Below are 17,957 nucleotides of genomic sequence, written 5' to 3'. Positions count from 1 at the left end.
ATAATATAAGAGGCTACACCCAAGTGGGTGGGTAACTTAAAGGCTACTGGCTGTTGGAATTCCTACAGCACCCCTTCTTGTAAATACAATATTCCTGAAACTGTTAGGCTGCTTTTCTCTCACACAAGGGCCAATGAGCAGCAGTGGTCTTTCTTGTGCACAGCCTGAGCTATAACTGCCGGGCCTTTCAAAGGAGTTGAGTAGGCTGTTGGCCTACATGTGGGCAAGCTCTGAAAAGATGCCATTGGTACTCTTTTTACCTGGAAGAGAGAGCCAGCAAAGTTATTAGCAACGCCTTGCTCCTAGTGCTCTTCCCTTCCATACAACTCCTCCTCCTGTTCATGTGGACCCTGTTATTCATTTGAGTTTTCTCAGATGCCTGCATCATGGAGGCAGACTAATAGAGGAAATGCCTTAATCCTTCTCTCCTTTTCTGCCGTGTTTTCTATTAAAACTTCTAGACACAGAGTGGTCTTACTTAGTTAGCATCTGCTATATTCACTAGTTTATAGAACTGGGTCCATGAAATTAGAAATAATAATGATAATTTCATGAAGTAGGGTGGCTATTTTGTTTGTTATAATAGGAGGATTTCTTAATCCTATGTGGTTTCTAATGGCATTTTCCTTACACATGATAGGTGTGGTTGTTGTTGTTAGTTGCCTTTCCTCTATAATGGAGACCATTGTAATAAAATTTACTTCAGTTATACTGACACATCCTTTGGCTTGAAACTCGATTGATTAAACTTCAGCATATCTCCACTGCCCTTGAAACAACCATAGTATTGCACGTTGCTAGATGATATAGCTATTCTAAATAGGGAAGGAGTGTGTCTTTTTTTCCTTTACAAATATTTTCATTGAACCTCATGGGTTTTTGACAGCTGCCTTGTAGACTCATGGCTTTAGTTGACTGAGTAAATGTTGCTTGAGCCCGTGGTTAGTGGTCACAATTGACTATCCTTTTGTACAGCCTGTTCCAGGACTTAGTAAGAACATCTCACACTGAAGAAAGCTCTAATATCTAGCACTTGTATATTATCATTTGTGAAACAATCCTACTAAACGATCATATGGTTGTTTCAATGAAATTTACTTATACTTTAAATCTTAATTTTGTAATTCTTACTTAGAATTTTATTTATAAAAGTGAAAGACTTCAGCTGCTACCAGAGATTGATGGGTAGATAAATAGACAGACAGACAGGGATGGATGGTGGGTGATGGAGAGATATATATCTCACACAGGTTTTTAGTTATGTGAGTATGGAAGTATAGAAACTTTTAATGTGCTTTGGGTACATAAATTGTCACAAATGCACAGTGGATATTGAGGTCAAAGTGTGCTTAGGCTGGAGAGATGGCTCAGTGGTTAAGAGCATTGCGTGCTCTTCCAAAGGACCCGAGTTCGATTCCCAGCAACCACATGGTGGCTCACAACCATCTGTCATGAGGTCTGGTGTCCTCTTCTGGCCTACAGACATATATGCAAACAGAATAGTGTGTCCATAATAAGTAAATAAATAAATATTTAAAAAAAAAGAAATAGAAAGTCCATGAGAGATAACAATTGCAAATATTTGTTGCTGGAGGAAGAGAAATGCAGGGAAGGAGAAGATAGAAAAATCCCATTGCAATAAAGGTCTTGATGTATTTTATATCACAGGGATCATCAGAAAATACAGGCTCTCTTAACCTGATATAATCCACAGTACTTTTGAACTGACTTCTGTTTAATTGTGGAAATAGTGCATGTTCATGAGAGGATAAAAATTAGGACTGAGCAAAAGTTTATCAGTAAATGCTTTCCCTATTGCTAGCCAGAGGGATGCAATGTATTTTATTGTATATCTGTTTGTCCCTATAACTAGGTAATAATAGCTCAATGAATTTGACCATGTTACTACATTGCTCTATTTTTTTAGTTGCCACATAGGAATATATTCATGTCCCCCCTCTTCATATATTTGCCCCCTTTTAATTATTCGTATACAGTGATGTAATTAAAATTTTTGTGACACACGTCCATACAGTTGTGGTGTACAGTATGGGCTGCATTTCTGAAAATATATTTAACTGAATTTTAAATGCTTCTTATATTTGAACAATTGCTGCCAAAATGATCTTGATTGTTCCTTTTGTTGTTGTTGTTTTTCAGTCCCAATAATGACTAAGAATAACCACAACTAGAGACAGACAGTGTCATTATCACCATCATAGCGCACATTTATTGAGCTTGTTCTGTGTGTGCTGTTTTCCAGTGTTCTCCAGACTTGTATTGCCTTTCTACATCCTCACAATGACAGTATTGTGAGGCCGTCATTTGCAGCTAAAGTCAGATAGCCATGTCTAGAAGAACACAGTCAAGTTGGAGGTGCTAGTGATAGACGGGTCAAAGATGTAGCTTTGTGCTTATCCCTGAGTGAATGAAACTAAGAAGCCAAGCCAAATTTATTCTTCCGTGCAAAGTGATTGATGTTGACAAAAACAAGGTCACTTGTACATTAAAAAGAATGGAATAAGATTCTAAGAAATTTTCTAAAGAACCTACTGACCTGAGATTTGAATGAAAATGTACCACTTGGAGATGATGTCAGACTGGAAAGGACGTCTTTACTCCCTAAGGAATCTGGATTTTACCACACACACACACACTTAGGGCAATAAGGAAAATGGTTGGACAATAGTCGATGCAGGCTGGAGGCAAAGTCTCAGAGGTGAGTTATGTCCAGCAGGAAATCTCAGCCATCATTACTCTGCCGTTGATGTCTGAAGGCCTCCCGACAAGACAGGAAGAACTGGATTAAAGAAATCACAAGGTGGCCAACACTTGGGTGGCCTCTGAATGACTGTTGACGTGACTTTTGAAAGCGAATAGTTGTACAACTGAATCACTGGACAAAGTAAATTTTTTTAAATTCTTTTCTTATATTTATTTATTTATTTATTTAGTATGTATACAATATTTTGTTTGTGTATATGTCTGCAGGCCAGAAGAGGGCACCAGACCTCATTACAGATGGTTGTGAGCCACCATGTGGTTGCTGGGAATTGAACTCAGGACCTTTGGAAGAGCAGGCAATGCTCTTAACCACTGAGCCATCTCTCCAGCCCCGACAAAGTAAATTTTTACAAGTTATTGGTGTTAGAAGTTAAGTACAGTAGAGGTTGTGTAGGAACTTCAGAAACATTTTGACCCCACTCTCCTATTTCGGAGAAAAGGAAAATACTCCAGATATATTCACACTTACCCAAACTGCCAGCTGAGTGAATAAAAAGGAAGGTTCTAGAATCCCATCATACCATATCTCTAAAAGTTAGTGGCATATGTACGTATTCTATAAAAAACAAAAAAAGCAGAGAAATTAATAAATTCAGACACTTATTTCTGATCTAATTATCTAGCAGACCTGAAGATAATTCCCATACACTTAAATGAGGGTAAAAATTTCCAGGAAGAAATGACCTGCTTTCATCCTGGTGTCTCACATACCAGGGCAGAATGCAGCTTTGGGGAGGAAAGGTTTGTCTCAGTTTACAGATCACAGTCCCGCAGTGAGGGTAGTCAAGCAAGAACTCAAGCAGGAACTTGGAGGCTGGCCTGCCTGCCTGCCATCCACACAGCCTTACCTCTGACCCAGAAACTCACTTCAGAGCCGGAGGCGTGTGATGGGTCTGGGGTTGCTCAGAGATTCACTATGACCCTGGGTGAATTTTAATAAATAAGAGGCTTTATTAGATACCATCCAGGGCCATACCCAGGACTGAAGATTATGTGCTGAATTACATTAGTCGGGCTTATCGAGGTAAAACTCACCAGGCTCCGTACTTCCTGCCTACCTGTGATCAAGCACACATCCTGTGCAGCTGGGGCAACCAACTTTGTTTACAGACACGAAAACACACGGTTTGTCATCATTCATGAACAACAGCCCCCAGCATTTCAGGAAGTTACCTGTCCGGGGGCAAGTGAAGCTTACAGGTTAGAGGCATTTTTGTAATTTTAACTTAAAATGTAATGTTAGCCATCACAAAGGTACAGCAGGAACCATAGCGGAATGCTGCCTAATAGCGCATTCTCAGCTAGTTTCCTTGTACAGCCCAGGACCACTTGCTCAAAAAACGTACTGCCCAGAGTGGGCTGAGCCCTCGGGTATCAATTAACAACCCAGGCAATCTCCACAGACATTTCACAGGCCAGTTTGATAATAGGGAATTGCTCAACTCAAGTTCTCAGGAGAGTTCTAAATTGTGTCAAGTTGACAGCTAAAGCAGTCTAGAACACAAAACTAAATTTTAGTGTGAGTTGTCTCTTCTTTGGGTAGACTAGAAAGAACATTTTTTAAATTTTTATTTTCATTAAACATTTTATTGGCAACATTGACTGTATCAAACAGACATTCTTGAGAATGGTGGACTCTCTCTCTCTTCCTATCGCAACAGAAGTGTAACAGGAAACAGAACAGAGAGGTACTGTTAGCATGTGACCAACACAGCCTGTGGGTTAATGCCTGCACCAGGTGAGGGGTGCAAGGTGCCCTTGGCTGCATAGAAAGAACATTTAATATGAATCTAGAGTTTGTATTTACATAAGACTACTTTTCTCAGTGGCATGAGCTGTGGTCAATAGTCTATTTTGGGGACCTGTTTTGTTTTGAAACAGACCTTGCCGCAGTTCTCAGGCTGACTTCAAACTCAGGGTCTTTTTGTTTCACTCTCCCAAGTACTGGGTTGAGGGTTTGATCTACAGTGCTACAATAATCTATCTTAAGACAGGAAGAAATCCTTTTTTTTCAGGCTATAATTAGCTTAGATAAATGTTGTAATGGGGTTGACAAAGAAGGAGGCAAAAATAAGGCCAGCTGAGTGATTGACCAAGGTGCTTGTCTGCAGTACCAGTGTCCAGAACTGCATGACTAAGAGCTAATTTTAAGTTTCATAGAGAATTCCCTCTGTATTTGTGGGGCTGGGGGCGGTTACAGAACAGAAAGGTTAGAGGAAAGCTTTTTAGCTGTTCTCTGAGCACAAATACGAATACATAAAGCGTGGGAGAAGGGACTAAGGGACAAGGGCTGAGTGGAGGTAGCCTGGGCAAGACATCAGACCTTAGAATCAGCATAGCAGAAGTTGCAGTGAAGTTTGAGGAAAGGTGAACCGTTTTGTCTGCTGGCCGCATCTCAGTTCTCTTACAGTGAAATGGTTAAAACTGAAAAGCAGCCTTTTATTTGTCGTCCATGGCTCACGGGGCCTTCTAGGTCTAATCTTAGGACAGCGTGTGCCCTGACCTTTCCCCAGTGCCTCTTTTCCACTCCTTCAGCAGCATGGCTGAGTCTTTCCTTGCCTCTTTTCCTCTTCAAACGATGTGACAACATGTAATATGAATCATGAAGCAGACCGAAGGAAATGTAATGTTTAGCACAAGGTCTGTCTGGTAACAAGCTGTGTAAGTGCTGGGTGTTGTCACTTCCGTCATATTTGCTGCATCTGTACCGTCCTGACTATCTTACCCACGTCCCTGCAGTAAGATAATAGAACTGAGGTAGGCAGGCGGTCCAAAGAATAATTCATGTCAGAGGCACAGGACATACCTTCTCTTTACAAGGACATGTGTGTCATCAGGAAGACTGTAGGCCTCAGAAGTGTCTTTTCCTTGATCTGTCTCAGTGTCCTGGCTCTTTCTAGGATGCCCCTCCCCCCAGAAGAGTAGGCTAGCTTCTTTCTGACTGCTCACACTAGAAGGAGAGCACCGACCGGACTTGTGTTTCATCTGGCTACTGCTGCATACTTCTGTCTGTAAGGATGGGGCTCCACAGGCAGCTCAAGATGCATGGCCAAAGGGAAGAGCTCTGAGAATCCCGGTGCCTCCTGCTGCCAGAGCAGTAGTGCCCAGCAGTGCATGCGCACACATGGCATGTATGCTTTCTTCAGCACTGAAGCATGTCGAGTGAAAAGAGCCCCATTTTGACTATAAGATCTACTCTAACTGCTAGTATTACTAAAACATTTCAAAAGTGCACAGTCTTCTTTCTAGTCACTAGTCTTCAGTTTCTAAAATAATCTCTGTTTTGTATCCAGGACTATGCTTACAACAGACAGGCTCTTGTGGAACCTTGGACATGGGACTTAATTTTTGTTTGCTTTGGAAATTTGCCTAGTTTGGAGAGAATAGAAAGATCTGGCACCTTCTACTTCATTTTATAGGTTCAAATACCATTGAATATCACTGTGGGTTTTGGCTTGTTAAATACATTGGTAACAGCAGGGTTTTGTTAATTTTAATGCTTCTTTAAAGAGGAAAGCTGGGTTCAGCATTTATACTGCCACCATAGCTCTTTTATTAACATGTTAAATGAGAACCAAGAGCTGTTCTAAAAACTCATCAGACTTCCTGAATGTTTTTAAATCCCAAGAGTGTAATCCAGCACAACCTCAGGGTCACTGCTGTTGCCTTCCTTGGCCTATCCTTACTACCTGCTCGGGTGGCCCTGTAGATAACCACCTGCCTTCGTGTTATGACAACTTGAAAATAGTTTTGATTTATATTTTTATTGTTTTTTATCACACCTAAGTAGACCCACCTGGAAGGGTGGGGTGGGGGATGGGAGTTGTTAGGTGTAGTGGGTGACTCACAACTGTAATCTCTGCATTTGGGAAGCTTAGACTGGAGGATTACTCTAAAGTTGGGTTACAGAGACAGGGAGAGAGGGAAAGGTTTTTAAAAATAAAGTCTAAGACTGAAATTAAAAGCTCTACCTAAATATCACTCTCCCAAGAACCCAGTATGTGTGCATGTGTCTCTATGGGTTCTGAGACTAAGAACACTGAAGTAGATGGTAGCCACTGAAGCAGCACATGGCAGCTGTGTGTACAGTGCAGCATCTGCTCCAAGGACACAGGGCTAACCATTGTATTGGGTGCTCTCCGAATGTGAAGAGAGGGAGCCACTGTGCAATTTCTCAGCCCTGTTGACACACACAGAGATATGTAGAAACGGCACACAGTGTGCCTCTTGGGTGAGTGTGATATATCTACAATAGAGACTACAGGGGCAGATGCTTCTGAGGGTTTCATTCAGGCTTGTGAGTGACCCCGTCCATCCATGCCCCGCCTGTTCTGGCTCCAGGTCACCCTGGTTTGGGAGACACAACTAGTTGAAGTGTTTTGGGAGTGGGTTTCTGTTTTGGTTTGGTTTTTTTTGTTGTTTTTTTTGTTTTTTTTTGTTTTTATCAGAAACACAGTCTTTTTTCTAACAAAAATTCTGAGCTAGTTCAGCAGGAGAGCTGTGCCTGGCACCAGTGTGTGTTCTTTGCATTACCTCCTCCCAATGTCAGTAGCCTATTTTAGGCCACATCAAATGAAATCCTACTTCAAAATCTTCAATGTCTGCTGGACTCTGAGTAACGCTGGAAAAGTCTGGTCACCAACTGGCCATGTCTGCAGTGTTAAGGGAGATTTCCTTCACTCTTGAATTTTATACAGATATGCAGTCCCAGTACAGTCCTCAGTGTGACATGGGACCTAGAATGCCCTTCTCAGTGTCATTATGCCCCTAAAGGGGAAAAAAAAATAACTATACCCTGATGTAACTCAACTCCCATCTAAACTCATTTCCTCCATGGGTTAGAACATATGCTCTAGTCATACTTGAGACTTTAGAACTTTAGTCTCTCTCTCTCTCTCTCTCTCTCTCTCTCTCTCTCTCTCTCCCCCCCCCCCTCTCTTTCTTGTTAGATTTGGAAGACCATCCTAGTCAAGTAGATGACCCAATATTAAAAATAAACTTCTATATTCTGATGGCTTTGCAGACCACTGTCCTGATGCATGGCACACCAGATTTATTGCTATGTGTGGACCTTTGCAATGTTTTTGTTTCTGACTTTCTTTTCTTTTCTTTTCTTTTTTTTCTTATAGGACCAGGAAGAAAACAAGGGAGCAACAAGTTGGCCTGAGTTCTACATTGATCAGCTCAATTCCATGGCTGCTGTAAGTGTAATTCACATCCCGTGACAGTTAAAAGCTAGTACAGAGTACACAGTTGCACAATGAGTTTGATTGAGTAAGACCTTCTGAATGCCGTTACCTTTCCAAACTCCATTCCCAACTCCATGTTTGAGGTGTTGGGGACAAGGAGGCTGAAATGTTGCTTAGCAATGTGATTCTTCTAGCATGTTTTAAATAGAATCTACACATACTAAAATATGATTGATTTTAATATTACAAGATGAAATAGCATTTGAAACATGGCTTGTATTCAACTTGAACTTGCTGTTGCTGTGGCTAAGTGTCCAGAGCTTTGCAACCCTGTGGTGGAAGGGAGACTCATCTAATAGTCGTGTGACTGGATTGTCCCCACGTTATGCCCTTGCCAATGTCTTTCTCACTGGGAACTTGCCTTCTCCCTGGAAACGATGGTCCTTTCCCATAAAAATAGATAAAGTGTCACAGTAATTTGCTGAAGTAGTATAGTAGTCATGTGTTGTAGGGAAAGCTTTGGTCCATGGCTTTGGGGTTTAGCTATCAGTTCAAATGCATTCCCAGTGTCTGAATTCTGGTCTCTGAGATGTTAGCATTCCAGGCAGCTTGAAGATCACCTATTAATCATAGCTAAAATTCACAACAGAAAATAAACCACCCGCCTTTGAGTCTCACCAGCTTTAATCACATTGCTGTTGATGAAACTTGAAGACTGACCAGTTTGCCTCTGTAGGCACGCCCATGATTTTAAGAATTGTTTGTATCCAACTTTAAGTTTATAATATCAAATAGAAGATAGCTCCCAGAATACTCCACCTCTTTCCTACCTTGCCTTGTGGAGAATTCTCTTCTTACTACTCCAAGCAAGCCCTTTAATATACTTCCCCTGCAAACATTAGAAACCAATTGAAATCCATGCATTGCCTGCTCTTCTTTAAGCCCTGAAAGTCCTTCACTTTCAGCCTCTTCCTCTTCTTCCCCATTTCTTTCTTATTCACTGTTCTGTCTTGAATAATAAACAGCCCAGTAGATATGCCCAGGGCTGTATTAAATTATAGATGAAATCACATTAGCTTTTGCCTCACAGCAAAATATAAGAAAAGAAAATAACCACCAAACCCCATTCCATACACTGTATACTGCACCAGAGATGAGGAAAAGGTGACCTCAGCCTTTCTGTGTGGATATGCCAGCAAAACTGCAGATTTCTGATGACCACCAGGGTTTTTTCTGTGCATCCACCCAAGCAGTAATAACTTGGAGCCATTTATTATTTCTTGCATGCAGAGGTTGTTTATGAGTTCTTGTTCCTCACTACTGGGAAAAAGGAAGTGTCAGGCATGCTGTTTCTGGGTATAATTAAGTTGGCATTGTTTGATGTGTAATAAGAGATATACTTAGTTAATGAATTCCCTGCCCTGAATGAAGGAGTTCTCTATATTGTGGATTTTTTATTTCCTTAGATGTTGGGAAGTTTTATTAATTTGTCCTTTAGTGACTTTTTTTTCTGCCACATCTAGGCTTATCCTTGAGGTATAGGGTCCTTGATAATCTAGGGTGTGGTTCTTCTTCAAAGTCCCTTCTTCCTCCTGTCCCCTGGATATCTCTTTGGAGCATTGTTGAGTGGTCTACACTTTAACTGTTTGGTTTCTAGCCCAAAGTCTTCCTCAGGACATCACAAGGCCATTAGATTTGTGACTTCACTGCCCTTTCTATATCAGACGCCTAACAAAGTCTTAAAATATTTCTTCCTTTAGGCCTGAGCCATAGTCTTTCTAGGGTCAAAGAAGAAGGGTGTCAACTGTTCGTGTGTTAGCCAGGTCTCAAAACTTTGGCATCGTTAAAGCAGCAAGGAGCCCAGTAATATCATAAACTGTGCTGAGCACTGTATCTCTCTCCATCCTGGTTGCTGCTAGTCCTTGCATAGTTCTGGTTGACGTGTGTGCTAGAGACTTCCCCACAGAACTCTGCAGAAACCCTGAGACATTGTCCCCTGGGACAGGGCTGGTATACAGAGTTCCTCCAGACCCTTCACTGTTTCAGGAGCAGGATTCTGGCTGGCTGTTTAGGTGGATGTCTGTTGAAGGGGCATTTGTCCACGTTGTCATCATCTGTCATCTGCAGCATCAGTGGCAGCTACTACTAGTAAATGTGCCTCATGTGACAGGCAGTACATTCAAATCCTGACAGGCGTGATGTAGTGCCTCTGCTATTCATAGACAGAGTCTGTCTGGAGGGAAGTTACCTTGCCCAAGGTCATCAAATTGAGAAGTGGTCATCTAATTAGGAATTTAAACCATCTGGCTGAGCCCAAAGATATCTTGCAAATAGCCTTTCACTCTTGCTTTTGAAATCTCACATGTGGTACCTGAAAGAGGCCCAGGGATTGGACACTGTCTACAGTGTGGGCTGTTTGGGGAGAGGGAAGGCTTCTGCTTTCTTTATTGCCTCTAGAGTCTGATGAAATAGTCCAGGTTGAAAACAGCCACACTTGCTATGAAACCAGCCTTTTGTGGAACAAGTTAAGTTACTTTACATAAGTGCCATACTGAGAATGCTTTGTTCTTTAAAGGATTGCTGAGTTATTTGTGTTGGCTTTTAAAAGAAAAAAAAAACTATATGATGCAGGAGAATGACCTAATAGGTCTTAGGACTGGAGCTTTGGGGGAAGATGGGAGGTGATAGTTCACACTGAGGAAATGTTTCAGACCAGACATCTCTTTATATAATAAAGGAACTTCTGGGGGCATTACCATCCCTGACTTCAAACTCTACTACAGAGCTACAGTATTGAAAACAGCTTGGTATTGGTATAAAAACAGAGAAGCCTTCTCCATGACTGCTCAAGGACTAAGTATACAGACCTTCACCTAGTGTCGGTGACGCACGGTAAAGTGTGTAGTTTGAGTTCAGGATGGTCTTATGAAGTTAGTCTCCAAAACAAGGAGTGATCCTCAGGGCAAAGTCCTGATTTGGAGCTACAGATTCGAAATAACTGCTTAGACTCTAGAGGAGTTCAGCTGCCACAGCAACTGAATGCCCCTCACTGGATTGACACCGAGTTTGCACAGGATTGCTTTCGTGATGATCTGGAGGAATTCTTTGGCTATTTCTGTGCATAGCTGCTTCATCTACTATCCTCTGGTGACAGCTGTCCAGGCACACTACCAACAAAAGGACAGCATTAGCAGAACAATAGCAACTTAAAAAGAAGAAGCTCCTACTCCCTCCTGCCCCAGCTGCCATAAAAGACTTTGCTTATGCATTTGTTTTAGGCTTTATACTTCTTTCTCATCAAAAGGTCAAACGGGATTTTAATTAACATTTAGTTACTTCCTGTTGATGCTATTGATTTAGCAAATAATAGTAAAGTCCCCCATGATGCTTTGCGAGTCTGAGATAAAAGGAAATACTAGATCATTGAGACCCGTGGGTTGGGGTCAGGTTTTCTCTCTCTCTCTGGAACCACCTCGCTGTTTGGCCAACTTTTACAGAGTTGGTAACTGATAAGGCCAAGGAGACAGGAATATGCTTTCAGAGCAAGTGAAGGAAAGGGCCAGCGACTCCTCGGTGGACGAAGGCTTCTGGGCTAGACAAGACATAGGAGGGCTGTTTTGGCACAGCTAGGTGATCATGGATGTAAGGAAATGAAAAGACGATAACCCTTGTGGCTATGGTGACTTTATGTCACCTAAGGACTCAGGAGAAGGTACTTTAGCTTCTTTCTCAGTTGCTATGATAAATTTTCTGAGAAAAGCAACTTAACATAGGACATATTTATTGTCACTCACAACCCAAGGGTTCAGGCTGTCAGGGTAGGGAAGTCAAGGCAGTCGGATTTGAAACAGCTGGTCACATGACAGCCTCAGTCAGGAGCAGAGAACAGTGCCTGCCAGTTCCCAGCTCGCTTTCCCCATTGACAGTCCAGGATATCCTGCCCAGAGGACTACCCCACGCTCATCAGTGATTATAATCAAGATAATCTCCCACAGGCGTGCCCAGAGACCATCTCCCAGGTGATTATAAATCCTGTCATATTGACATTTAACAGTAACCACCACAGACACAGAACATATCACATACAACCTTCAGAGACAGTGAAAGACCCTCTCATGAGAATATGGCAGCTACTAGCTGCTCTGCCAGAGGACCCAGGTTCAATTCCCAGCAACCACATGGTGGTTCACAACTATACATAACTCCAGTTCCAAGGGATCAAATGCCTTTTCCTGGCTTCCTCAGGTATTGTACACACATGGCATGCATGTATGCAAGTAAAAGAACCATAAACATAAAAATGAAAGTAAATAACTTTTAAAAAGAGAGAATATGATAGAGTGTTACAAAGCACAATGCTCAACAGTTATTCTCCCCTAGGTTCACGGCCTGCCACTTACATCCATGCACACAGTTTTGCACTCACACAAGCATTAAGTAAATAACGAATATCACTGAGATCTGCTTCCTAGAGCCTTGCTCTGCAGCATCACCATTGCCTGGAAAGTTCTGTAGGAACTTCCTCAAGCTTCCTCGGAGTTGCCTAGTCAGTCAGCTGGAGAAGCACTGCCTTAGCAGTTCTCTGCAGTGTGTGTGTGTGTGTGTGTGTGTGTGTGTGTGTGTGTGTGTGTGTGTGTGTCTGCTTCCTCCCATGTCTTGGTCTCTCTCTCCCTTCCCTGCCTTCCATACCGCAATTTCTAAGTAAGGTTGAGTCATAATTAAGAACTCGCATTTTCTCTGAGAGTAGAGATCATCTTGGTATCAGATTCAATTTAATTGGTACTTAAAAAAATATTTGATGTAAAGAAAGCCCTTTCACCTTGATTCCAGTTTCAGCTAGTTCTAATGATCACATGGGGAAGCGGCTGTGGGTGTCACCTGGCCCTGTGATGGTTTTACCTTTAGTTGCCAGAAAATTGCTCCCAGCTAAAGGCCCAGCTCCTTCTCTGTCAAATACAAATGGTGTTATCTGCATCAGGGTGTGTGATACAGTAATTGTACAAACATTTGTGCAACTTAACCTCTTCTAAAATCTCTAAACATTTTATTAAAATGTCATTTATAGTTTGAAAGTCTAACTCGCAATACAGATGAAACTTTACTGAATTCTTGGTGGCATTCTATGTTTTTGCTGGTACTAAATCTTAATCACAGATACGCTGATATTTTGTAGAAATTATTTACAATATTTAAAATGTAGTAATAAAGAGGCAACTTCTGTTTTCTCTTGTAGAGAAAATCTCTACTGGCTTTAGAGAAGGAAGAAGAGGAGGAGAGGAGCAAAACCATCGAGAGTCTAAAGACGGCACTGAGGACAAAGCCCATGAGGTACTGTCCTGGGGCAGCGCGACCACCCTCTCTTGCCTGCCCTTCCTCTCCTTCCTTGTCTTCCCCATCTTTCCTCGTCTTCTCCATCCTCCCTCTCCTTCCCCGTCCTCCTTCTCCATCCTCCCTCTCTTTCTCTCTCTCCCTCCTGTTTGCTGCAGTGCTCAAACCATCCAGGGACTCTGACATTAAAAACTTGTAACTGAACCCTGAGTGGCTACTTTGATCTCTGAGTATTTAGTAAGTGCTTTCCTCGCATTAAAGGAGAGGCAGACAGTGACTAAGATAGACGACATTTTTAAAGAGAAAAGGAGGAGGGAGAGAGAAGGAGAGAATGCCGGAGCCCAAGGACGGCCAGACCATTTTTCATTGCTCTTGGTAATGTCAGTGAGCCATCTGGGAATGTAGCAGGGCAGCTAGTCCCTCACAGTGTGAAACATAATGTCACCATAAGACCCAAAAGCTGTCCTCCTAGGTATAGAGATAAGGGAAATAAAGATCAACTCCCAAACACTTGTGTACAAATGTTCATTATCAGCAGTATCCCAAATAGTTTTGTTGTCATTGTTGTTTTAAGTAGAAAAAAACCCTTATCCAGCTGGCAAATGGAGACCTAAAATGTAGACTATTATTTGACCATATTTATGCTCTTTAAATCAGTTAATTTTTATGGCATGTGAATTATATATAAGTAAAACTATTATTAAAAATAAAGACGGGTTGACTCTCTGGCAAAGAATGAGTTCTCTCTAGTAAGCACTTCCACTCTGCCCCTCTTCCACCATCACCTTCCACTAAGGCTCCCCTCCAGAAGTTGGTGAGGTGCTGAGGTCCTTACCGTGCACCTCATTAGCACCAGTGCCATACGTGAAGGGTAATGTGGTTGGTGGGATGGCTAAAATAATAATAGTAACAATTATCTTTATTTAGTAATAAAATACAAACTTTAAAAAAAAGTATTGACACATAGAAAGCTCTATGCAAATGTTTGATACGGGTCGTCCAGACTATGGGGACAAACTACTTGCTTCTCGGTCTGTTGTGAACTCTGAGCTGAGGTATCAGAGGTCCCAGGGTAGTCAGATAAATAGGTTGTTCTATCTGGGCCAGTCAGCTTTCATAGCATACAATTGTGAATTGCCGTCCTTAACAGCAAAGGTTATAAATATTGATAAAATTAATTCACAATAATAAACCTTAGCTCTTATCTGTTTGTATATTAGGATTTCCTATAGAGTGCTATGTAAAAGAAGGGTTTTGTTATAAACACCCTAGCAATAAACCCTGTGGTTTGTCTGATAGGCAGCAGACTGAAGGATGTTGCTCTTTGACGTGTAGGGACCATGCTCAGGGCCAGCACACACCACATAGGAACTGGATGCTGCAGTCACTCAAATCAGCAAATAACATTTAGCCTAGCACAGGACAGATATCGTAGGGATGGGACTATAGCTCAAAGGCAGAGAATTTGCTTAGCATGTGTGAGGCTTTGAGGGGGTGGAGATGCGTACCCTAAGTGACTGCTAGTCCTGTTGATTCTTTGTGCTAGCTGAGGTAAGCTTGCCTCAACTGGAGATTTTTTTCACAGTCTGACTTAGACTGACCATTGGGTCTGTGCCATGGAAGAGGCAAAGACTTACAAAGACCTCATGTAATGTAAGCCTTTGGTTCTTCAAGAAGTAAGGCTACTTCCTTTCCCCTGGGCTTTTCTATTAACGGTGGTTCCAAAAGCACAAAGGGATGAATCTAATCGCTTCTCTTCCTGACAGGTTTGTAACTAGATTCATCGATTTGGATGGCCTGTCATGTATTCTCAACTTTTTGAAGACGATGGACTACGAGACCTCTGAGTCTCGGATACATACCTCCCTCATTGGTTGTATAAAGGCACTAATGAACAACTCTCAAGGCCGGGCCCACGTCCTGGCTCATTCTGAGAGTATTAATGTGATTGCTCAGAGTCTGAGCACAGAGAACATTAAAACAAAGGTGGCCGTACTGGAAATCCTGGGCGCCGTGTGCCTGGTTCCTGGGGGTCACAAGAAAGTTCTGCAGGCTATGCTGCACTATCAGAAGTATGCCAGTGAGAGAACCCGCTTCCAGGTAGGTGCTTCCCACGGGCTTTCTCACTCACCCCACTCTTACACAAACAGTGCCCTTCCTGGCCTGCAAGGGTCGCTTGCTCATGCCTGTCAGTGCTCACCTTTGTCTTCAAACACTCCCTTTCTCTGAGGTTCAAGAACCCGAAAACAGACTATGCTTCCCACTGTTGGCCCTTCTGGGGTCTAAGATAAACTGAACTCAAAACTGTGACCCTGGACTGGAGTCCGTGTTGCTCCTACAGAGGGCCTGGGTTCAGTTTTCAGTGATTCACAACCATCCAGAACTCCAGTTGCAGGAGCTCTGATGACTTCTCCTGACCTCTGTGGGCACCAAACACACATATGCTGCACATGCTTATATGCAGACAAAATACTCATACATGAAATAAAAAAATACATTTAATAAAATAAATTCTAAACCAAAAAAAAAAACTATGACTGCATCCTGTGTATTACATAGCCCGTATTTTTTTAATCCACTGAATGGAATGTTCTCTGGAAACTCTACAGGTCATTCTTCTTTATTTAGGATCAAAGTTAAAATAAGATTATATCATCTTATTTTTACTTAAAAGTAAAAAGTAGGTAGAGACAAAGCAAGTTTTATTTTTCTATTTTATATACACTTGCCATGAACACATTTGGCAAAGAGTTCATAACCCCAGTCCTGAGTTATGAAGGAGGCTCCTGTGAATCAGTGTAATTCTGACTAAGTGAGATTTTAAAAATTAATTCCAAGCATTACAAAAAGTTCTAAAAACGGGCATAGGTGGGGTTGTTAATGTTTTAGACCCTTATTTTTCTATTTTTCTCATTGGCAGACGTTAATTAATGACTTGGACAAAAGCACGGGACGTTACCGGGATGAAGTGAGTCTCAAGACTGCCATCATGTCCTTCATCAATGCAGTGCTAAGCCAAGGAGCCGGAGTGGTAAGAACTCTGCCCCCAGTTTGACAGACAGCATTAGAGAGCGCTTTGCCGCTGTGGGGACTATATAGTTAAAAAGCTATAAATTTGTTTTTGTGCTCCTTTTATTTTCAGGAGAGTCTGGACTTTAGACTCCATCTTCGCTATGAATTTCTAATGTTAGGAATCCAGCCTGTTATAGATAAATTAAGGGAACATGAGAATTCAACGTTAGATAGGTAAGTCATACGGTTACAGCTGGAAAGGGCCCATGCAGTGTCCACCATTGACTCAGTGGCAGGTGACTTGCCATGGGCTGCTTCCAGCCTGCCTGTCACACCAGGGCTTACACAGCCTGCGAGTAAACTTCGTCAATGAGGGAAGCAACATGGCGTACAGAGAGCTTCCTGTGGCCCAAATCTGTCCTGCTATAGCCTTGCCTCCTCTGTATTCTGCTCAAGTTTATTCACTGCTTCTGAATTTTACTACTTTTAATATCTATAAAAAGTGGTAATAGTGATGATGACAGCTAGACTCTAGTTCTATCCTAAGAACTGTCTGTGAGTCACTTAGTAACTTTAGTAGGCATTCTGTGAGTGCCAGTATTCAGCCACTGTTCACTTGTTACTACTTCTAGGGCATCCCCACCAGCTTGCAGATGCTTGCTGTGCAGCTCCCTCCCTCATCCACCATCCCAGCATGCTCTTCCCCTTGACAGTCATTGGAGGTGCCCAGACTTGCTTACTTCGGACCCTTATACTTAGTATTTCTTTGGTGTTGAACATCTTTCACAGATGTTCTGACCCCTTGTTTCCTTACTCTGCAGAGCACCCCCTTCTGAGCAGTTCTAGTCTCTTCTCTGTGTTTGTCCTCATCGACTGCATTATCCCTGGAATGCAGAACCAGAGTAGGAGGTTAATCAAAATGCACACACAAATGGATGACACGAGTATTTTTTGATCTCTAATTCAACAGCAAGTCAACTGTGTGGGAGTGAGCTTGTTTTTCCATGAAGGAGTCAGCTAGTGGAATCTGGATATTTTTGAGATTTGATAAGCATTTATTCATTTGATAATTGCCCTAAGTTTTCCATTTTTTTCTCTTACTATGATCTATTTAACTAGTGTTTTGTTTTGTCTTTTCCTTAGAAAGAACATGATTAAGCAAAGGCATTCAAGTTTTTGTTACCATGTTTCTTTTGTAGACAGCTCTAAAAATCAGGAAGAGCCTTTTTAAGTTTTCTTTGCTGGGCTAAGGGTCAAGCCCAGGACCTTACATGTTAATTGCCTTAATTACATGGCAATTACTCCCTATTGTTCTACATCCCCTGCCTTTGTTTCTGAGACCAGCCCTCACTCTGCAGCCCAAGCTTGGTTGAACTAGGGCTGCTCCTATATCTACCCCAGTGATGGTACACCACCACTGTGTGTCTGGGCCTGTACTCAAACATGCTGAGTCCTTTGTGCTTGTGTTCGTGAGATGTTCCACTTTTACTAATTTTTATTCAATTACCTTTCAGGCATTTAGACTTTTTTGAAATGCTCCGAAATGAAGATGAACTAGAATTTGCCAAAAGATTTGAACTGGTATGTATTAATAATTATTCTGATGTGACTTATCAGATCATAGGGTTTGCCTCTTGAAATGTC

At 41.9% G+C, this 17,957-nt stretch overlaps 1 protein-coding gene across 3 annotated transcripts in view; it reads left to right on the top strand.

Moving 5' to 3' along the window:
- The window catches only part of Daam1 (dishevelled associated activator of morphogenesis 1), a 158,284-nt gene that overhangs the window by 97,926 nt on the left and 42,401 nt on the right, over window positions 1-17,957 (top strand). For all 3 annotated transcript variants that reach the window (XM_005343179.3, XM_013346226.2, XM_005343178.3), the window contains exons 4-9: window positions 7,914-7,985; window positions 13,207-13,301; window positions 15,068-15,401; window positions 16,222-16,332; window positions 16,444-16,547; window positions 17,828-17,894. In XM_005343179.3, coding sequence (XP_005343236.1) covers window positions 7,914-7,985; window positions 13,207-13,301; window positions 15,068-15,401; window positions 16,222-16,332; window positions 16,444-16,547; window positions 17,828-17,894 — 783 coding nt within the window. The remainder of the gene's footprint in view (window positions 1-7,913; window positions 7,986-13,206; window positions 13,302-15,067; window positions 15,402-16,221; window positions 16,333-16,443; window positions 16,548-17,827; window positions 17,895-17,957) is intronic.

This window comes from Microtus ochrogaster, chromosome 1 (genome assembly GCF_000317375.1).
Source record: "Microtus ochrogaster isolate Prairie Vole_2 chromosome 1, MicOch1.0, whole genome shotgun sequence".
Classification (NCBI taxonomy): Eukaryota; Metazoa; Chordata; class Mammalia; order Rodentia; family Cricetidae; genus Microtus; species Microtus ochrogaster.
Note: the sequence above shows the minus strand (reverse complement) of the source record. Positions and strands in the feature narration are given on the sequence as shown.